Source organism: Podarcis raffonei, chromosome Z, assembly GCF_027172205.1.
Source record: "Podarcis raffonei isolate rPodRaf1 chromosome Z, rPodRaf1.pri, whole genome shotgun sequence".
Classification (NCBI taxonomy): Eukaryota; Metazoa; Chordata; class Lepidosauria; order Squamata; family Lacertidae; genus Podarcis; species Podarcis raffonei.
In genome coordinates, this window is record NC_070621.1 from 14,072,631 (window position 1) to 14,094,732 (window position 22,102).

Consider the following 22,102-nt stretch of genomic DNA (forward strand, 5'->3'; position numbering starts at 1 on the left):
ATAGTCAGATTATTTTAACCATTAGCATCTCTCTTTATTATCGTTATGTTTAAAGCCGCAGGTGCTTCCTTAACTGAATCAACTTTGAAGAATGTCCCTCAGGTGGTGAATGTGCGAGAACTCAAGAGTAATACCTCTCCTCCAGCTGTTTCTGCAATAATAGGGTAGGTAAACCCTTTTAATTTTCTGCTCACCTTTCAAATGTCTTGTTTTTGTTTAAGCCATGCTTGCAGGAAGGTTCAGCTGTCATTAGGGCAGTGTAATTGTTTCAGAAAGGCAGTGGTGAGCCACTGCTTGGGCTCCTGAGGTTGGTTGGCTTGTTTTTAAAGGAGCAAAGGAGACATTGAGAAAGAAGAGGCTCTCTGTATTCCATGGTCTTGGCTTTCGTCTTATTTTAAAGTTTCTAGTCCCCTGGCCTTCCAAAATTAAATTGCATGTTGATTTAGTGAACCAGAATGCAAATACAGGCATCCCCCACTTGCATGTGATTGACTTGCACATGGCCCATATACATTGTGCATGACCCGCCTAACAGCTGGTGTGTGCTAGCACAGCCACCACTACTGCTTTTCCGCTCGTCCTCTAGCTTCCTTCAATTCCAGTTGAAGTTGTATATTTGGTACAGTATTTTTGCTCTGGATTGGAGAGAGAGCGGCAGAGAGAACATTTAACAGGAGTTTAGAGGTTGCTCCCTACTTAAAGCGATTTTCACTTACGCACACGAGGCTCCGGGACGTAACCCCCGCATAAATTGGGAGTTGCCTGTACATTCAACCTTCCTGAAGTCACATGAAGGATACAAGTTTCTGATCTTTATGTCCACCTCCTTCACCCCACCACCCCACCTTGCCAGTCCCAATTAAGCACGATAGCACCTGGTGCGTGTTTATCGCTTCAGAGCATCTCCAAACAAATCCCCAGCCAGATGGTCAAATATGCGTAGTTGTCTATACACTTGCTAACTTGGGAACAAACTGCCTTATACCAGGTTAAACGGGTCCATGTAGCTCAGTATTGTCTCCATTTACTGGCAGCAGTTCTCTAGGATTTTAGACAGGGGTTTCTCACAGGCCTGCCTAGAGTTGTCTGGGACATTCTGCATGAAAAGCAGATTCTCTACCACTGAGCCATAGCTTTCCCCCCTCTCAGCTGCTGCTGCTTCTTTGCAAATTGCCCCCTTTTTACGGTGTAAAAGACATCACCTGTCATTCCTTTATGTAAGTTGGCAATTGATTGGTATTCCATCCTGAAAGGTGAATTGGCCACATTTTGGTTTATGTCCCCTTCTTTTTGTTTGTCATTCACGAACACCTTCCATTGTCTACCTTTCACCCCACCTTTTTTCCCTTTCCTTTCCTTTTTTTTTATTTTTACAATGTGAAAAATTAACCTCCTTGCAAACTAGCATCAGATCTGCCTGTTTTTTTGGCCATCCGTCTGCTCTGTTTATTCCCTCTGCTACTGTGAAAAACATCTGCTCTGTCATATTGTGCTTACCAGCCTGTCTTTTATATATATCCTGCTGGGATTTTGCACATGCTTTATCTGACGCCACTGATGGTGATGGTTACGTCTCATAATCCCAGCACATGGCTGGTTCAGGGGTTAAATATTAATTAGGAACATGATTACCCTAGGAACAGAGAGAGAGAGAACGAGAGAAAGAGAATGAGAACTGGTCAGGACATAGAAAGATGCTTTATACTACAGTGGTACCCTGCAAGACGAACGCCTCGGAAGATGAAAAATTCGCTAGACGAAGGAGTTTTTCGTTTTCTTAGCCGCTTCGCAAGACGCATTTCCCTATGGGCTTGCTTCACAAAACGAAGCTTGCCCCGCAAGCTCCGGGGATAGCGGGGAAGCGCAGCGCATCTTCCCCGCTGTCCCCGGACCTCTTTTGAAGCAAGGGGCGGCGGGGAGAAGATCGCTTCTCCCCGTTGCCAGCCCCAAAATCTCCGGGGACAGAGGGGAAGGCGCGCGCTGTCTCCCTCTGTCCCCGGAGATTGCGGGGCAGGCAACGGGGAGAAGCAATCTTCTCCCCGCTGCCCCTTGCTTTAAAACAGGTCCGAAGACAGAGGGGAAGGCGCGCAGCGCTTCCCCTCTGTCCCCGGACGGTCTCCATAGGAACGCATTGATTGATTTTCAATGCATTCCTATGGGAAACCGTGCTTCGCAAGACGAAAAACTCGCAAGAAGAAAAAACTTGCGGAACGAATTAATTTCGTCTTGCGAGGCACCACTGTATGTCAGACCATTGATTCCATTCAGCTCAGTACTTTCTACACTGACCAGCAGCAGCTCTGTAGGACTTAAGGCATGAAGTCTTTTCCCAGTCCTAGCTGGATATATTAGGGATTGAACCTGGCACTGTCTGCATTTAACGCATATCCTCTTACCATCAAGAAGAAGAATCTTTATTTGCATCGGCCACTAGCCATAGCAATAAAATAAAATACAATGTACCCAAGATAGAGGTAAAAACTTAACTATATAAAATACATTCTGGAGGTTTACATCAACAATCAAATAATAGGTCTTATTCTAATTGCGCCTGACAAATTTTTTTGCAGTTTTTGCTGTCACCTGGTTATCTTGATCCATTAGAAGAAAGGTCACAGTAGCAATGGTTAAGTGACCTGGTATGGACAATAGTAGAGGGGTAATAACTTCACTCCTCAAATATTTATAAAGGGTGCAAGCTAGAAGCACATGAGCTACTGATTCAATACTGCCATCTCCACATTTGGCATAAGTTTTTTTCCAATGAAATCAACCCTCAAGTAAAGCTGAAGACAGTATATTTAACCTTGCGTAAGTGAAAGCGCGCCTGTGTTTTGGAATTGTTAAATTTTGCAAATAGTGTGCCAACGTATCAAAATGTCTAGGTGGAAAATAATCATACCATGGACAAAATTTCCTCATGCTCTACCATCAAGCTGCAGCCACTTCCCAAATAGGTACACAGAGAGCTGTAACTGCCTTGTAACCAAGTTTGACCATTGACCCATCTATTTCAGTACTGTCTTCACTGACTGGCAATGGCTCTCCAGGATTTCAAACCAGGGTGGAGATGCCAGGGATTGATTCATGTTATTGTCAGTGTGACAAAAAATAAAAGAACCCAGTCCATGTAAATGGAGGAGTGTGTTTGTGTGTATACACACACTCACATCAAAGGGGAATGCAGCACTTTCTCTGTGCATCTTCTACCCACTCCTGGCTGTTGCTGCAAGCAAGCCTTCTACAAATACACCCCTCACAAAAAGAATTCTCTTGGACCAGACCACAGGTCTTCTGCTATCAGCAGGAACCAAGAAGAAGCCCACAAGCAGTGTAGGGGTGGGGGACTCATCTTGAGTGTGTTTGCCTTGCTGGGCTGTGCCCGTGAACTCTGATAAAGCCTCTAGCTTGCTTGTTTGGATGGAGGATAGAGAGGGGTGGATCATGTGTTTGTAGAAACTAGCCTATTGTACGAAAGTAAAAATTTACAATAATTGCTTCTCATACTTTTGCCTCTGGCCCCACCTCCTATTGGCATGTTGCCCCCAGAAGGGAATGCAGCCCTTGGAGGAAGGATGGGATAAAAATGGAGTAAATATGAAAGCAGTAAAAAGACTAGAGAATTCCCATCTCTGGTACATTTGATTGAGTTTCCTGCTTGGCAGGGGGTTGGACTCGATGGCCCTTGTGGTCTCTTCCAACTCTATGATTCTATGAGTCTCTGCACTAGGCATAACCCATCCGAACTGATGAAGCGAAGACTCATGCAAACATACCCCAAGCTGCCACTGACTTGAAGGGTGACTCTACTGCGTCTTGAATGATGTTATGGACCCAATCTTGTCCTATGCAAAGATGGAGGAGAATTATGCAATCTTGGCAGAATGTAATTGGCACAACAGTAACTCATGAAGGGGTGCAGCAGGCAACACGCCCTTTTGAGAATCCTTCATTTTCTTTTGGCAGCTTAGCATTTATGCTGTCACACAGAGTTAATCCTCATCATCTCCAGGAAGGGCTGGGAGAGAGCCTCTGCCATTCAGTGTACAGTGAGGGGGGAAAGTATTTTATCCCCTGCTAAATTTGCCCATTTGCCCTCTGACTACTTTGGTGGCTACTTTGGGGGAGAGGATCTGCAAAGAGGAGTGGGACAAAATACCTCCTGAGATGTGTGCAAACCTGGTGGCCACCTACAAGAAACGTCTGACCTCTGTAATTGCCAACAAGGGTTTTGCCACCAAGTACAGTACTAAGTCATCTTTTGCAAAGGGATCAAATACTTATTTCACTCATTATAATGCACATCAATCTCTGACTTCTGTCTTCTGGGTTTCTGGGGGTTTTCCTGTTGTTATTCTGTCTCTCACAGCTACAATAAACCTACCATTACAATTATGGACTGGTCATTTCTTCATCAGAGGGCAAACAGGCAAATTTAGCAGGGGATCAAATACTTTCCCCCCTCACTGTAGGAAATACTGAGCTATATGCACCCCAACAATCTGGCTCATTCAATGACAGCCTCCTTTGTTCCTGTGTTTTGTTTGTTGAATTCTTTGGTGGTTTGTTTGGCCTCTGAAATCTTTTCCTTTTCCTTTTCCAGGTCATCAGTTCCTCAGTCGGCTGCACAAGCTGTCCACCAAGTTCTGGCAACTGTAGCTACCAATCAAGTGAGCCAGGTATCGCCCGTCCCTTGAAACTTCTCTTTATAGACCTTTCCTTTCGTAGAGACCAGAGTTTTTGCTAAGGGGTGTAGCTCAGTACTTGAGCACTTACTTTGCATGCAGTAAACCTCAAATTCAATCCCTGGCATCTCCAGTTAAGGCTGGGAGAGAGTCCCTAGCCTGAAACCCCTGGAGAGCCACTACAAGTCAGTGTAGGCAATACTGAGCCAAATGGACCTAAACGTCTGACTTGTACATAAGTTTAGCTTCTTATGTCCTGTCCCATATGACACCACTGTTGAAAGATTAGCACTAGCTGTCCCTCTACTACCAAGCCAAGTTCAAGGTCCATGTATTCATTTACAAAGCCCTGAACTGCATAGATCCAAGATACTGCCTAATAATCCTTTATATCCCAGCTTGATCACTGAGAATCATCTGCAGGAGTGTGTCTGGTCATACCCCAAGCTGGTGAGGCTTGTTTGATGACAACAAGAAACCAAGCGTTTAGTGTCATCGGCCCAGTCCTGTGGAACACTCTGCCACTGGAGATTCAGTGGACATCTTCTGTGCCAACTTTTAAATGCCTGCTGCTGACTATTCTATTCCACCAGGCCTATGCAGGTGACTAATAGTATATTGTTAGGGAAATATTAGGGCTCAAGTCCAATACTCTGGGCTCAGCCCTTCTTACACACATTTCCATTCTATACAGTCATACTTCATGTTGCATCCGCTTCAGGTGACGTGTTTTCGTGTTGCATCCTGCGGCAACCTGGAAGTACTGGAATGGGTTATGTCCGGGTTTTGCCACTCACACATGCGCAAAAGCGCTAAATCGCTAAATCGCACCTTGTGCAGATGTGGCGTTTCGGCTTGCTTCAGTTCCGTGTTACGGACAGGCCTCCAGAATGGATCCTGTCCATAACACGAGGTTCCACTGTAATTATCCAACAATCCCTCCCTTTGTTCAGAAAAAAGCCCCCTTACCTTTCCTTTGGAATTCATAATTCTCCTTTAAACTTCCAACCATTTGTTTCGCTTTCTTTTTTGGCTTTCTGCTTCATTTTTCTTTCAACTTATGTGCACACAGCATTCATGACACATGCTTAATGCAGCCTGAACGTAATTCTTTAACACCTTCTCTACAATACCCTATTTACTTGCCAACGTTACAATCTCAGTTACATCCTGCTGATGCCCTTTGTAGCTCTAGAGATCACACACAGAACAAGCAATAATAACAGTATGACAAGTAAGCCTGGGATGTTGTACTCAAAATATTACAGTAGAACTATAAGCAATTCAAGGGGGAGCTATGGAATAGAGTCCATGAATCAGATACAGTGGTACCTTGGGTTACATACGCTTCAGGTTACACACTCAGCTAACCCAGAAATAGTGCTTCAGGTTAAGAACTTTGCTTCAGGATAAGAACAGAAATCGTGCTCCTGCGGCGCGGCAGCAGCAGGAGGCCCCATTAGCTAAAGTGGTGCTTCAGGTTAAGAACAGTTTCAGGTTAAGAACGGACCTCCGGAACGAATTAAGTATGTAGCCAGAGGTACCACTGTATTTCAGTCCCAAAGGTTTTCTGAAGGCATGTAGCCCTGTGAGGAGGAATCATAAAATCATAGAATTGCAGAGTTGGAAGGGACATTGAGGATCATCTAGTCCAACCCCTTGCAGCACAGGAATACACAGCTATGCAGGAATATGCAGCTTCCTCATATGGGGATTGAACTTGCAGCCTTGGCATTATCAGCACCATGCTCTATCTAACCAATTGAGAAGAAACATGCAAAACAGCATGAGAACCAAGGATTGCTCTTTTCAGGCCCAAAAAATTGTCTGAAGGATGACAGTCTTTGTTCTCTGGATCAATCCATGTGATTGGGCATCCAAAGGAGAAAACAAGGCATGCAAGGAATGGGCTTGCCCCTTCTCCTCAAGTGGTAGGAATGGTATGACCCACACAAGTTGATCATAACACACATCTATGGTGTTCAGATAGGTGTTGTTAAGCTCCTGCTCCTCTTCTTTTCCACTGGGGAATCGAGTTTGAAGGATCTATGTCCCTGGCCTCCGAGATCAAGTCGTAGTTGTCTTGAGGCCATTAGGAGGATGTACCTTTTTACACCAGGCTGTGGCTTGTGGCGCTTGGCAGCAGCATGGGAAGTGAGGAGCACTTGCAACAGTCCAGTTTCAGGGTGCGAGGGAACATAGATCCAGTCTCCAGGTTCCAATGATAAAGATCTTTCAGTGGTTCCAGGAGGGTTCCTAACCCCCTTTGGATAGAGAAATCTCTATGCCCTCATTATTATCCCACTTTTCAGACACCTGTAATTTGAAGAAATAGCAGGAGACTAAAAGCAGAGTTCATCAGGGGCTTTCAAGAGAGTCCCATTCATTCCACAAGCCTCACTAGTTAGCAGGGCAAGAATAGGCCCATTAGCAGCAAGCTAGTCTTCAGTCTTCATAGTGGCAAAGCCTCTTCCGCCACAGGCAGTTTTCTAGCCTGTGTACCCTGTCCCTTTTTGACAAAGTTATTGGCCTAATTTTTCTTACAAATATGTTAGTGGTTGCCTCTGTATTAGCTTTAAAACAAGGAGAGCCTAATCCAGTTTTTAGCAGCCACAGGTGCTGCTGCTGTTCATCCCTCCCTCCTTTTTGTGTGTGTAAAACCCATTCCTGCCCATGGACTGTCTCGCCAGAGTGGTGCATGCTCTGGTTATCTCTTGCTTGGACTACTGCAATGCGCTCTATGGGGGCTACCTTTGAAGGTGACCCGGAAACTACAACTAATCCAGAATGTGGCAGCTAGACTGGTGACAGGGAACGGCTGCCGAGACCATATAACACCGGTCTTGAAAGACATACATTGGCTCCCAATACGTTTCCGAGTACAATTCAAAGTGTTGGTGCTGACCTTTAAAGCCCTAAACGGCCTCGGTCCAGTAAACCTGAAGGAGCGTCTCCACCTCCATCTTTATGCCCGGACACTGAGGTCCAGCTCCGAGGGCCTTCTGGCGGTTCCCTCACTGCGAGAAGACAAGTTACAGGGAACCAGGCAGAGGCCTTCTCGGTCTGTGGAACGCCCTCCCCACCAGATGTCTAAAGAGAAAAATAACTACCAAACTTTTAGAAGATATGTGAAGGCAGCCCTGTTTAGGGAAGCTTTCAATGTTTAATAGGTTATTGTATTTTAGTGTTTTGTTGGAAGCCGCCCAGAGTGGCTGGGGAAACCCAGCCAGATGGGCGGCGTATAAATATTATTATTATTATTATTATTATTATTATTATTATTATTATTTTATTAATTTCACAAAGCAAAACAACTTCTGGTTCTTCTGTCCTGATGGCTGTGCAGTTGCTAAAGTTGAACTATTCTTATAATCAAGACTAGCCTATCTGCAGAGCTTTGAAGGGCAGAATGTAAGTTTTTCAATTTAAAAGAGTTAAAACACAGGCAGGTTGCCAAATGCATGACTTATCCTTAATGCTGCTGCTTAGAATTGCCACCTTATAATTGTGAATGGGGAAACCCAGCCAGATGGCTGAGGTAATAATGATGATGATGATGATGATGATGATGATGATAATAATAATAATACAATTTTTAAAGGTATAAGCGAGAGCAGCAGGTCGTAACAGTTAAAAAGTAATAAAATAATAAAGAAAATACAAAGCAAAAGGCAAAGTTTAATAATACAAAATGAAAGTAAGCTACTTGTTGCCAAAGTTGTTTAAAACTATGACGAAGGAAGAGGACATCTCCCTGCCAATCGCTTGCTTCCTAGCACGAGTTTGGTATAGAAGAAGGGAGGCAAATTGCTAACCCTCCTTTTTTCTTCAAACTGAAAGGCACAGGAAAACTTCAGGATAACGTAAGTAAGAAAACTCAAGCCTCAGAGCTTATTTAAATTTATTGTGTATTATAACCAGGATCAGATTAATTCTGTTTTCAAACCCTTAAAAGCAATCCATATGTCACAATCCAGGTTGGGAAATGGGACTGAATAGTGGCATAATTTTGGGGAGATATGCCAATTTTCTCCCATTGTTTCAACTGCCTTTCGTAAGCCCCATGAGCAAGGATTTTTAATGCTCAGTCTCTTACAGACTGCACAAACTCAAGCTTTCTTTAATTTTAGTTTTTCATTTTCACCTTTTACATATATTTTAAACAAGAAAAACAAAGTATTTACAAATCTAATTTACCTTCCCCTTGACTTCCCTCCCCTCCTTTCTGTGGTTACTTATTCTATATCTTTTTATTACTGCATATCCAATTCAAATATATTCATTTTCCCTTATCTTCCACTTAATTATCTCTTACTGCATGTGTTTATATCAGTCCCACTAATGTTTTGATTTTTTACAGTATATCTTCAAATAATAAAATTTCCCCACTCTATTTTTAAAAGTCTTTCTTCTTGATTTCTTATTCTTCTGGTGAGTTTCACTATTTCTGCATACTCCATTAATTTTAATTGCCAATCTTCTTTTATAGGAACTGTTTCTTCTTCCATCTGCGGGCATAAATCATTCGAGCAGTTGGGGTAGCATACATAAACTTTTTTCCCCTGTCCCCTGGGTACTTCTCCATCAGTTATACCTAAAATAAAAGCTGCTTGTTTTTTTCACAAAAGTTATCTTCATCATTTTTTAAAACTCATTATAAATAATTTCCCATAAAGCTTCTTTCTTTCTTTCTTTTTAAAGTTATGTATTGGCATTCATAGATAAACAAAAATACATACCAATTGCAAAGTATCTTTCTTTAATATACTAAAACAGCTACTTAGTCTAAAAAAGAACAGTTAGAAAGAAGAAAAGAGAAGAGGACAGACTTAGAGAGAAAGTAAGAGAAAAGGGAAAGAGAGAAAAAAACTAAAGAAATGTAGAAAAGAGTAAAATAACTTCCAGTTCTTTGTCCTGCAGCTTCATATGATATTCATTTGTTAAAATACAACCATTCTGTGTTCAGTAAACCACTGTTTCTATCTTCAAATCCTGATATTACAAGTTCAGTTTCCTTAAGGTTGCCATATTTCAGAAAGTAAAAACAAGGACACCCCGAAAGTTGTGTTGCTTTTTTTTTAAAAAAAAGGAAACCCCCAAAATTGTTGAGCTTCTCTTCCCTACCCCACCCCCGACAAACTACAAAACACCACATTTCAGAAATCTTCCACCTCCCCCCCAGACATCAATTCCACCTTTGAAATTCTGGTAATGTCCAGGAAAATCCAGATATATGGCTACCCAAATTTTCTTATCATGCAAATTTCTGACAAATGTCAAAAACATTTCTCTCTCTCTAATTAAGCATGTTAACTTTCCTATCTCAGCCAGATCCAATAATTTTATCAGCCATTCTCCTATAGTGGGTAATGCTGTATCTCCCCATCTTTATTCGTAAAGCACACTTGCTGCTGTAATCATATTTTGGCATAATCTTCCACAATCTTGTTCTAATTGTGTATCCATTAGCTCTAAGAGGAAAAGTTCTGGCTTAAATTGAATATTAGACTTTTAAAATCTGCCGTATATATGCATGTATGTATGTATATATGTTTGTGTAGCCAATATTTTTTAGCTTTTTTACATGCCCACTGGCATGATAAAAATGTCCCTTCATGTTCTTGGCATTTCCAGCAAACGTTTGAAACATCTTTATGAATTCTGAGTAGTTTCTCAGGAGTTAAATACCAAATATTATTTTATAAAAATTCTCTTTAAGATTGTAACACAATGTAATTTTTAAACCCCTTAGTTCACATATGTTCCCACTTTTCAAAGTGTCTTTATTTTAAAAAAAATACTTGGTTTTGAAATTACATACATTTTCTCAATCTTCAGATCTTAAAGTCCTTTCTACAGATCCATCTTATCTGATGTGAGGTGGGGAGAGAGTAGGGGGTGGTAGACTTTCATTCTTTTACATAGTGTATATGCAAGATTTCTGTGTCCGTGTCGCTTGGGTAGGTTCTCTTTTTATTCACTTACTAGTTTTCATTGGAATTGAGAGAGGTTGTGGGGCCTAGGGCATGGCTGGTTTCCTCCAGTTGGCTGCAGTGAGTTTTGCTGGCATCTGTATGAGAGGGAGGGGTTGTTGGGTCAAGTTAGCCAAAGTGATTCTTATGCTATCAGTGCGTTCTTGTTGTTGTCTTCTTGGACTCTGTGTGTAATAAAGGGGAGCCACACCAGGGTGAAGGCATCGTCTTTTATTTGTCCCCGTGTTATTTTCGGTTTGTTGGTTAGCTTTTCTAGTAAGGGTGTTTCCTATACAGTTTGGAGCTGCTGGTCCATGTTCACTTTGCCTATCTATTTTCTGTGAAAAGCTTGTGGTGAAATATATACAGGTGTCTTTTGGCACAACCTAGGTATGCATGTATCCCAAATTCTAGCAAACACAAGCTCTCAAATTCCTTGACTCAGGCTGCAAAAAAATTTATTTACTCAGAGAAGTCCCACACATAACAGAGAACACAAATACCACACACACACCACTATGTCCAAGGTTTGCCTCAAGAGGTAACAGACAGCAGCTTAGGTTCCTCGACCAACACCATGTTTTTCCAGGACCAGAGTAGATACGATTACAAGTTAGGGAGGGGGACCAAGACACCTGGACTTTGCAATCTGCTGAAGACTAGTCATTCAAGTCTCATGATTTCAAGACCTACAGCCACAAACAATATGCTTATGGACTTCCTAATGTTGGTGAACTGTGGCTCCCATCAGCCCCTGCAGCTCGCATGGCCAATGGCAAGGAATGATGGGAGTTCTCACTCAGCATTGTCTGGAGGGGATTCCTAAACTTTGGTTTACCAATTACAAAGGTGATATTGGCACAGCACGATAGCTTCTTGCTAAGGCCTAATAAATGGTAACATAATACCATTTCAGGTCCACTTCAGAGGACATTGCACCAATTCAGGGAACAATGCAGGTAGCATTTTAGGAGATTGAACTGCAGAGGAGCCCACTACCTCTTTCAGGCTTCTTCTTCTTCTTCTTCTGCTGCTGCTGCTGCTGCTGCTGCTTCTTCTTCTCCTCCTCCTCCTCCTCCTCCTCTATCCCATCTTGTCCCCAGAACTGGGACTCAAGATGGCTCACATAGGTTAAAACAAACATGGATTAAACACAGGTTGCTAAAAACATGTAAGATAATAGTTAAAATGTAATGAAGCTACAATAGAATTAAAATGATGTAAAAACAAGTCTGTTATGAGGACTGGCTGCTAACTCCTTTTAGCTGAAGGAGTCAGCCAAGACAACACCTTCTGGTTTGGATGGTCCAGGAGTGGTTGGAGGGCACACTGCCTCACCAGGGTGCTGCCTCTTATTCCTTGATCCACCTCTGAGCTGGATGGCTGATGGTGCCCCAAGAACATGGCACATTAAGCCTTCCAACCTTTGCATTCTGAAAGGTCTGTTACTTACTGCCTTCTCCCTGACACACAAGCTTTCTATGTGCAATAAGGTTTAGTTGTTGGTGGTTGTTTTGCATTCAAGCATATTTACCTGCTTGCAGTCTGAAGTGGGTAAGGCCAAGCAGCAGATGTGCCAAGCAGAACATGCGTAGGATTTCCTAACTTTGCCTTGGGGCAGATTCTCTGTTTGCCTCCTAAGGACATGTTTCTTCTGCCCTTGCATGGTGCCTCCTCCTTTTCACTGGGACTGCAAACAGGCAACTCCCCATTTGTGGGGGGGGGTGTTTCCAGGTCACTGTGTGTGTCAGCCCATTCCGCCCCAACCCTGTTCCACCCTGTCCCTTCCAGGGGGTGTTGGTGGTTGCGTGTCAATCAGATATGCACAAAATGGTCTCTGCCTGTAGTTATTTCTTGCCTAGAGTGCACCATCTCTCAAGCCCTTATCCTTCCTTGCATGCTTCTTGGCCTAACTATTCTGTTTTGTTTTGTTTTTGTTTTAGGGACCTTCACCAAGCTCACTTAAGGTGCAGTCTCCACCCAGCTCTGCTTCCGTGGCAAGTGTCACCATGGCATCTACTGGCCAGCCATCAGCTGGCAAAAAGAGCACAGGTCAGTTTATGCTGTTGTTGTTGTTCAAATTGATATCCTTACCCTTCTCCTAAAGGCACCCAGAGCAGCAAAAACACAAGATAAACTGTCTAAACACAGTTCTTAAGCAGATGCAAACTGGGAAAGATCTGTACGCAGAAGGCTTGTGGGAAGAAGACGATCTTCAGTAGGTTCCAAAAGACACTGGAGATGGCACCTGCCTTAATATTTAAAGGGAGGGGGATCCAAAGAGTAGGAAACCAGTGCTAGTCCTACTCATAGTAGACCCGTTGTAGTTAATGGATGTGACTAATTCGGATCCATTAATTTCAGTGGGTCTACTCTGACAGGTAAAGCTTGGATGCAACCCAGAGCGAGAAGCGGAAAGCACCAGAGGATCCACCATCTCTGCTTCTAATAGTAAACTTGATTGTTGAGAGATGATGGGACTGTAGCCAAAGTAGAGCCACCAACAAACAAGAACCTGAGGGGGTGGCCCTCTATAGCTTACAGAAGTATAAGAAAACCAACCAAAAATAGCCCAATATGGACTGAGCATGCACAGTGGCCAATGCTGAGTGCTTTAGGAGAAAAACAGGAAAAATGGGGGGGAGGGTTAGAATGGAATGGAGTAACCTGGGGAAGGGTACGAGCTGGCTGGCTGGCAGAAGGAAAAGAAGTGTTCCACCCACCAGTGGTTCATTGCAGGTCCCGTCCCAATAGTGTTAACATAGAGTGCTTATCTGTTCAGAAATGGCATTTCCCAAAACTAATCGTAATTTCAACACACTTGCAGGACTCCTTAGTTAAGCAGAAATGTAGAAGCTTGATTTCAGAAGGTCTCCCCTGAGTGTTGCTGCAGGGGCAGAAAATTGCAGACAGAGGGAAAGAAGAGGGACTTGGCCTGCTCAAGGCAATTATGATGTACCATGGGGTAAAAGTATCCCAGTTGCAACAAATAGTGAAATTGAGCCAGGTAGATACAGTATCCAGCTAAGTTCTACTCAGGGTAGACATTCTGAAATCAATGTACCCAAGTCAGTCATGTCCCATCATTTTCAGTGGGTCCACTCTGAGTAGGACTAACATTGGGTACTGCCAGCTAACGAGATCTGAAGTTGCAATTACTGACCAGGAGCAGGAACTTAGGGCTGTAGTGGCATAAGCTCAATGAAGACATCAGCCACCAGGGTGTAGTAGCCATTGAAAGGGCTGGTTCCAGGATCTTTAGGAACAGGATTAGGGATGAAACTGACAGTGTCGTAATGTCATTGTACAAATCAGTGGTGCAACCACCAACAGGAATCATGTGTACAGTTCTGGGCATTCAAGTCTGCTGTGCAGGGATTGTGACTTTTTGGCTACATAAATAGGTAATGACACTTAAAACCTGAAATGCTGGCAACCATGGGGTGAAGATTTTTTTTTTTTTTAAGTCTTTCTGGATCCAATTTCATCCAGCCTTCTTTCTCCAGTGGAGCTCAGTCAGGTGCTTCTGTGAGGCTCACAAGTGGAACGTGAAAGCAACAGACCTCATCCCCCTTCAGAAATGACATTTTCATTTTTATTTTAACAAACAGGACAGATTTAAATCATGAGCAAGCTGGAAATGTTGGGTATTGAATCCTACAGCACTTTCCTTGCCTTTTAAAATAATTATGGTTATTGTTTTTTAAAAATATATTTTCGTTGTTTCCAGCACTAGTCCTACTCAAGAGTAGGCCCACTAAAACTAATGGACCCAAGTTAATCATGCCCCTTAATTTCAGTGGGTCTGGACACAACCCTTTCTTTGGAATTCTAACAGAAAAATCTTGCTGTATAAATGTACACATCAATATAAGCAGTCCCAAAACAGGTATCTAAACGAAATTGAGTAAGTGTAAGTATATGTTCATGGCAGTGAGATCCTTGAGCCGCTGAGTGATAAACTATTCATCTTTCCAGCCTTGCAGTGTAAGTCCCTTAACCAACGCAAGAGTTTCCAGAACCCACTCTTGCCGCATTTTGAACATTTGTTGTTATGGTGACAATTTCGAGAGATGTTTGCCCAAGGTCTCTTGATAGCTTTTGTATGCAGTTAAATAAATAAATAAAAATACACAGTGCTATTACCTCTTGGGAGGTAGTGGCTGTCAACCTCTCTGTTCATCACCCCTCCTTTCAGTGCATACACAATCCAGACTGATTCTTGCTTTGGTTAGGTAACCACTCAAACTGAAATCATTTTTATTACCGGCATTGGCAATACTTTTTTGTTGTGCAAGGAAGGAACCTGCAAACAGCCCTGAAAAATGGGGTTGGTGCGATTCTGGGGTGTGTGGGGATTCAGGCCAAACACTGCTAGGAAACCATGGTCAGACCATGGTAAAAACCATGTTTTTCAGTTCTGAAGGCCGGTTACGGTTTATGTGAACTTAGGAGTTGGGAACATATGAGCCAGGTTGCTGGATCAGGCCAAAGGGTGGGGGTGGGGCATCTATTCCAGCATCCTTTCCCTACAGTGGCCAACCTGGTATTCACAAGCATGCTGACTCTGACAATAGAGGGTAGAGCATAGGTTTTGTGACTGGTGTCACTGATAGCCTTATTGCCCCCTTGATATTGAGGGACGATTTCCAATCATCGTGGGAAAGGGAGGTCATTAACGTGGTTCAATCCTGCGGATTGTCTCACCTTTACTTTGAGTCTATGACGTACAATCAAGCTAGAGCTGTGATCTCCCGGAGACTGAGTGACATTGCCAGACAAGAGGACATAGCCCAGGTAAAACCAGGGATGTTCCTAGGGGACCAGATTTATCGGACCATACCAGCCCCCTACCTTGCAGAAATCCACTATGTGGAATACCGCAGACTTCTTACAGCGGCTAGATTAAATGTCCTTTACTCTGCGATATTGTGGGGAAGGTACAGGGGAGTACCATACGCCCAGAGAACCTGTCATTGTGCCATGGGTGTGGTTGAGTCCACCGAACACACTCTCTTGACTTGCCCTTCTTATGCAGAGCTTAGACAAAATTTTATAGACCCACTCCTATGTCAATTTAGCTTCCTACCCGGAGAAAACCAGGTTTTACACTTGCTGAATAATGTCACTAGAGCTATACCTTCCTTGGTGGCCAAATTTCTTTTTTTAGCTTTTAAGCGTTGCAAGACTATAATTGACTGTATTGATATGGGGCTATCTGTTTAGCCCATTTTAGTGTTGGCTAAGTTCTAAAATCTTCCTGGATGTTTTAACTGTGTATTAACAAATGTACTTTTTTCTGACTGACGGTCGAATAAAAGGTTGATGATGATGATAGCCTTATCTATGAACCTTCCTCCCTGCAAAGGATACATTTGTTTGTGGGGTAATCCATCAAGGGCTCCATGCAGGGGGGGGGCAGGAGAGAAGGTATTGGGCAGGACCGTAGCCAAATTTGGGGCAGAGCCACACCATCCTTTCTCTCACCACGCCAGCATTTGTTCATTCTGTTTCCCATATACTATTTATTTATTGATTCATTCACTGATTCATTCCTTCTCCCTCTCCCTCCCCCCCTACACACACTTCACACCATTCATGCATTCACCCCCTTTATAACTTCTCTAAAGTATTGTCTCTCACACACGAATACATGTTCATATTTCCAGTGGGGATGGAGTTGGAGTGGTGCAAAGGCTTGCTAAGCTGATACATTTATGGAAAGCTGCTTGATCTGCTTATTTGAGCTCAGTCATATAATCTCTCCCTCTGCCCCCACCCACTCAGTGCCAGTTTTCAGAGCTCTCTGCCCAGAATTTGTTGTCTTAGGCTAGAGTGTTACTAGCTCCTCTATCATTACTTGTCTTCAGGAAAGGGAAAGGGCTTCTTATGGCCCATTCCGGCTTGGGAGGTAACACAGGAAGTCCCAGGAAGAGCCCATAACTCAGTGGCAGAGCATCTGCTTTGCACGCAGAATGTCCCTGCTTCATCTTTAAATAATTGGATGAAAGGTGGGGTATAAAACATAGTAACTCAAAAAGACTTGTCCTGGGAAAGCTGACAGTGCAGTGTCTCTCCCCCTCCCCCTCCCCTCTATCTATGGTGTGTGTATAACTCTGTGCTGTATTTACAATCCCAGGGCAAGGCCCCCAGAAGATATCAGCATCCGTGACTTCTTCTGCTGCTGCGCCCACTCCATCAACAGCTGCCCAGTTCAACAAAGCGTTCACATTTACCACCTCTGTGTATGTATGGACGTCTTTCTGTTTCCGTTTCTTTGATGTCCCTTGGTAGCACTAGTGTTACCAACAGCAAGACACGTGATCACTTTTCAGAGAGCCGGTGTAATGTGGTGGTTATATACCTGAGAGGTGTGTTAGGCTGAGCAATGAAGGCCAACCTGGCCTCTTAGTTCGAGTCTTGGTTAGAGCAGCCATGGCCAACGTGGTGTCCTCTAGCTGTTTGGGATTAGAGCTCCCATCAGCCCCATGGTGGTAGGAGTCATAGTCCAAAACAGCTGGAGAGCATCTGGCTGCATTAGACTATTACAGGGGTGGCCAACTCCTAAGAGACTGCAATCTACTCACAGAGTTAAAAACTGGCAGTGATCTACCTCCTTTTTGGGGGGTTCAGGTCAAAGTTGTTGAGTTTTTTCAGGGAGGAGGTTAAATGTTGAGTTTTTTTAAGGGGAACCACGGTTGTTCAGCTTCTTTTGGGGGGAGCCAATGATCTACCAGTGATCTACCACAAACATCCAGTGATCTACCGGTAGATCACGATTTACCTGGTGGACATGCCTGGACTGTTAGATTGAGGACCCGGGGAATAACCTTCAGTACTACCTTGCAGGACTGTTGTTTGATTAAAACAGGACAGTCATGGCTGTCACTTTGAGCTCCATGGAGCAAATATGGGGAGCAAGACCGGAGCCTTCACCCCACTTGGGAATAAGCCCAATGAAATCCAGTGCTTCTGAATAGGCATGGCCAGGTTTGCAGCCTATGTGCACTACGTGGGAGGTGGAGACGAAGCTCAAGTGAACTGTTGTAGGGGAGGGTACAACAACCTGCCTTCTATTCTGGTTTGGCTGCCCTTGGCTCTTGTTGACAAGGGTTCAGAAGAACACAAAAAACCCACAAACACACAACATTCTATCTCATTACCAGCCACCACCAGAATTCTTGGCAATATTTGTAAGCCGATTTCTCCATAATGCCACTAGCCCTAATGATAGTCCTTTTGCTAGGACAGAAATTGCATGTCTCAGTGTTTTGGTCAACCTGCCAGTAGCCACTGGTGTGCATTGAGACTGGTGGGTTTGGGAGGTCAGGAGCCCAACAGTAGGCGGCAGCAGAGCCAATGACAGGCAGAGCCAGCTAAGTCCTCCCAGCTGAATTCTGCAAGGGGCAACACTGATTTGATTTGATTTATTGTATTTCTATGCCGCTTTCCATTCAAATGAATCCCGAAGTGGCTTACAAACAACAAACATCCATAACAGAACACAGGTGGGGGCTGACTGAAGTCAGTAGGGCAGTGCCTCCTTTGCCCAGGCTAGCCTCCCCTGCAACCTGCAGCACTGGATATATAAAATATAAAATCAAAAGCATTCATGCAGATCCAGGCACAGAAACTGAAATGCACCCATGGAGGGGCTGAATGAGAGCATGGAAGCTGGAAAAGATGCAGTGGCCCAGTTAGCCATAACGTAGCTTTTATGGCTTGGGAGGGAAAGCCTGTAATCTATACTCATGGAGGTGACTAAATCGTCCTTTTGCCATCTGGAAGCTTCAGTTGCATAAGCAGTCACATGGAGAAGGTCGCCATGGGGTAGGCAATTCTCATTCCATCACATTATAATCAGACCTGGGGAACAACCATTTAGATCAGGGTTGCGGTTGCTGAACTACAATTCCCACCAGCCTTTGCAGCCAGCATGGCCAATAGCCAGGGATGATCGGAATTATAGTTCAGCAAAAATCCTCTCCCACGCCTGATTCAGATGGGAAGGGGTCACGGGGGATTAGGAACCCAGGCTCCCCATGTGTGAATTAGGAGAAGCTGAAATTCTGCACTGTGCATGTGTTCTGCAAATTAAGTAACCATGCACATGTTTAATTTATATATGGAGGGGTCGTTCAGCGAACACTTTCATCTTGTCATGCAGTTCAGGTAAAATAGCTCATCATCTCATTGCTTTTAGGGAAAAGCCTGTGTAATGAAAACCTGAAAATAAATGGAGAGAAAGGTGGCACAGTTGTTAAACAGGACTCTCTTTTTAAGAAATTATTATGATGACTAGATCTGTTTGGCCACTCACCGATGCATACTTGGGTGGCATATAGAGCCACAAAAAAAAAAACCAAAAAGCAACACAGTGTTAATAGACAATGCATAGTGCAGGTAGGTAGTGAACTCTTGGCATCCTACCAAACTATACTTCCCATTAGTGAGAGCCATGATGTTTAACTGGAACAAATATGTAGTGTATACACGTGTACCGTCTTCCCTCCCCGCCCCCCACAAACCTTCTGCTTCCCTTTTTGAAAAGGCCAAATATTGTACATTAATGTTTTTATTTTGTCTTCTAGACCTGAAGCTAACCTTGATGCAATCCTCACCTCTCTTGCAACATCTGTCCCTCCAGTAGAAAGTGAGTTTTTGTTTTAAAATGGGGTGTGCATTTTGAAGAGGACATGGCCCTCAGGCTGGGGAAAAAAAACAACTTCTTTAGTCCTGCTGGTACAGCAACAACTCCTTCCTTCTCTAATCCAGGGATAAGGAACCTTTAGCCCTCCAGATGTCCCATCAGGCCCAGCAAGCATGTCCATAGCAGTCAGGGATGATAAAGCTCAACAGCATCTGGAGGGCCAAAGCTTCCATCATTCCTCATATAATCCAGTCTTGTTAATTCTTGAGAAGAAGAAGCTTTTCAGGGCCCTTTCCTGTAGTCTGCTGCCTGATGGCCTTTTTCTTAACTGGGTATGCTGGATGTTGAACCTAGGCTCTTCTGCATGCAAAGAATATGCTCTACCACTAAGCTCTGCCACTAAACATAAACCTCCCTGGATATATGCAGTAGGAAAGGAGTAAGCAGAAGCAAATGTTTCAAGAGATTGGGAATACCTGATTGACTTGATCTATAGCTGCAGTTTGACAGAAGTTGGTGGGTGGTTTATGTAACAGACTGTGGAACTGATGGTCTGAAAGAGGAAGGGGAAAAGGTTTTGGGGGTTAAACCAAACAACACACAACTCAACAAACTAAGCAGAGCGACATAGGAAGCGGCCTTTGATTGAGTTGAGCTGTTAGGGTCCACCTAGCATGGTATTGTCTGCACTGAGTGGCAGTGACTCTCCAGTGATTGAGGCAGAGTTTCTCACAGCCCTGCCTGGTGATGCTGATTGGGATTGAACCTAGGACCTTCTGCAGGCAAAACAGATGATCTACCTCTGAGATATGAATTCTAGGGTTTATGCTGCTTTGGAGCTGGGTGGTAGTGATCAGTGAACCTTACCTTTGAAATTTATTTGCTTTGTGTCTTTCTCTTGTGCCTTGGCAGCAATACCTTCTCCCCCAAAACAGCTGAGCCAGCCTGATGCCTTTCCCCTTGGCGGAAACGTGAAATTTGGAACCCCTCTGGAGAGCTCCTTCACTTTTGGGTCCGCAAAACCGTCCAGTCTTCCAGGAGTCCCCATGACAAGCAGTGGCTCAGGAGATCCAAGCCTGGCAAACAGCCAGGTGACCTCAGCCCCTGTGGCCTCCGTCCCTTTCTCAACCTCTGGGAAACTGGAAGGGCTTCCATTAAAACAAGGAGATCACCTCTTCCAGGGCACTGCTGCTGGGGAGACCCTTGGGAGTTTCTCTGGGTTAAGAGTCGGTCAAGCTGATGAGAATTCCAAGGCTGCCACTACCAAACAGCCTCCACCTGTTAATGCCACAGGAGGACAGCAAGCAAAAGTGAGCACAATACCTTCTGGGTTTACTCTTGGAAGCTCTTTGCAGGTCAGCAAACCAACAGAGGCGGCTGCCTCTGTGATGACAACCAGCTTAACATCAACGTCTGGCAGCACCATCTTCAGCAATGTCCAATTGGTCAACACAGGGTCTCCTGCTCTCTTTGGAGCGCCTCCAGGGGGTGCCAAGTCAACTTTTGCACTTGGGATTCAGCCAGCAAATGCTGCAGGGGCAACACCCTCTTCTGCACCGGCGGCAAACGCTACTCTGTCATTTGGAAGTCTGTTGAGTTCAGCTCCAACTGCTGTGGGCACCACACCAACAGGTAAAGGAGAGGAAGATGCCAGCACCTCCCCAGGCCCTGAGAAGCTGCCTCAGAGTGATGCCAGCAAGCTTGGAGCAATGCAGCTGCTGCCCCAGGTCCATACTCCAGAACCTCCTCGAGATCCTCCTGCTCTGGCCACACCTTCGTTGGAAGAGGTGGATGCAATCAGTCTTTCTGCGGCAGCAGCGGGAACAGTAGCACTTGCCAAAGAAGCCGTTCCCACCACTTCTCCTACTGATACAAAGGCTGAGGTGGTTTCTGTGGCAACATCTCTGGACCAGCACACTCCAGCACCCTTGCCTTCAGCAAGCATGGCCTCTCAGCCTGCCGAAGTGACCAGAGCGCTTCCACCTTCCTGTAGCCCAAATGCATCCATCCAGGCCCCAGCCACTGGCACCTCTGCGTTCACAGTCAATGTCTCGGCCCCTTCTGTATTTGCACAGCCCCCCGCCACCTGCTCTTCTGGCTCAGCCTTCAGCCAACCTGCAATTGAGGCATTGGTGACCCCTTCCATGCCCCCCATCTTCGGCCAGCTCTCTGCAGCACCGCCTTCTCCATTTAACCAACCCCCTGCCACCCCGCCACCATCCACCTCCACCATCACCACACAGGCAGCAACTCCTGGGTTCAGTACATCAGCTTTTGGTGGTGCCACCACCTCCACAGGCTTTGCTCAGCCAGCCTTTGGCCAAGCCCCCACCTTCGGCCAGCCGGCCAGCACATCAAGTGGGTTCACCTTCAACCAGGCAGCCTTCGGAGCTGCTCCTGCATTTGGGCAGATGGCTTCTTCCACCACCCCTGCATCCAGCAGTGGGAGCGTCTTCGGGGCACCATCCAGCACAAGCACCACCAGCTCCTTCACTTTTGGACAGCCTGCGGCCACTGCAGGCACCAGCCTCTTTGGCCAAAGCAGCACCCCTGCTTTTGGGCAGAGCTCCAGCTTCGGGCAGGGGGCATCCATCTTTGGGGGTGCGGCCGCTGCCACCACCCCAACATCCTCGGCTGGATTCAGTTTCTGTCAAGCTTCAGGTAAGAAGGCATGTGCAGGGACCAAGGGGTAATAATGGGTTAAGCGGGAGAGGAAAGAGCCGTAGCTCAGTGGCAGAGAGACTGCCTTGTATGCAGAAAGTCTCAGCTTCAGTACCTACAATCTCCATGTTGGG

The 22,102-nt window shown here is 44.8% G+C and overlaps 1 protein-coding gene across 6 annotated transcripts in view; it reads left to right on the forward strand.

Annotated features, from left to right (window-relative positions):
• NUP214 (nucleoporin 214) overlaps positions 1 to 22,102 on the forward strand; it is an 81,121-nt gene that overhangs the window by 40,419 nt on the left and 18,600 nt on the right. For all 6 annotated transcript variants that reach the window (XM_053373347.1, XM_053373343.1, XM_053373348.1 and 3 more), the window contains 6 exons: positions 56 to 164; positions 4,604 to 4,679; positions 12,601 to 12,709; positions 16,797 to 16,902; positions 19,249 to 19,310; positions 20,220 to 21,968. In XM_053373347.1, coding sequence (XP_053229322.1) covers positions 56 to 164; positions 4,604 to 4,679; positions 12,601 to 12,709; positions 16,797 to 16,902; positions 19,249 to 19,310; positions 20,220 to 21,968 — 2,211 coding nt within the window. The remainder of the gene's footprint in view (positions 1 to 55; positions 165 to 4,603; positions 4,680 to 12,600; positions 12,710 to 16,796; positions 16,903 to 19,248; positions 19,311 to 20,219; positions 21,969 to 22,102) is intronic.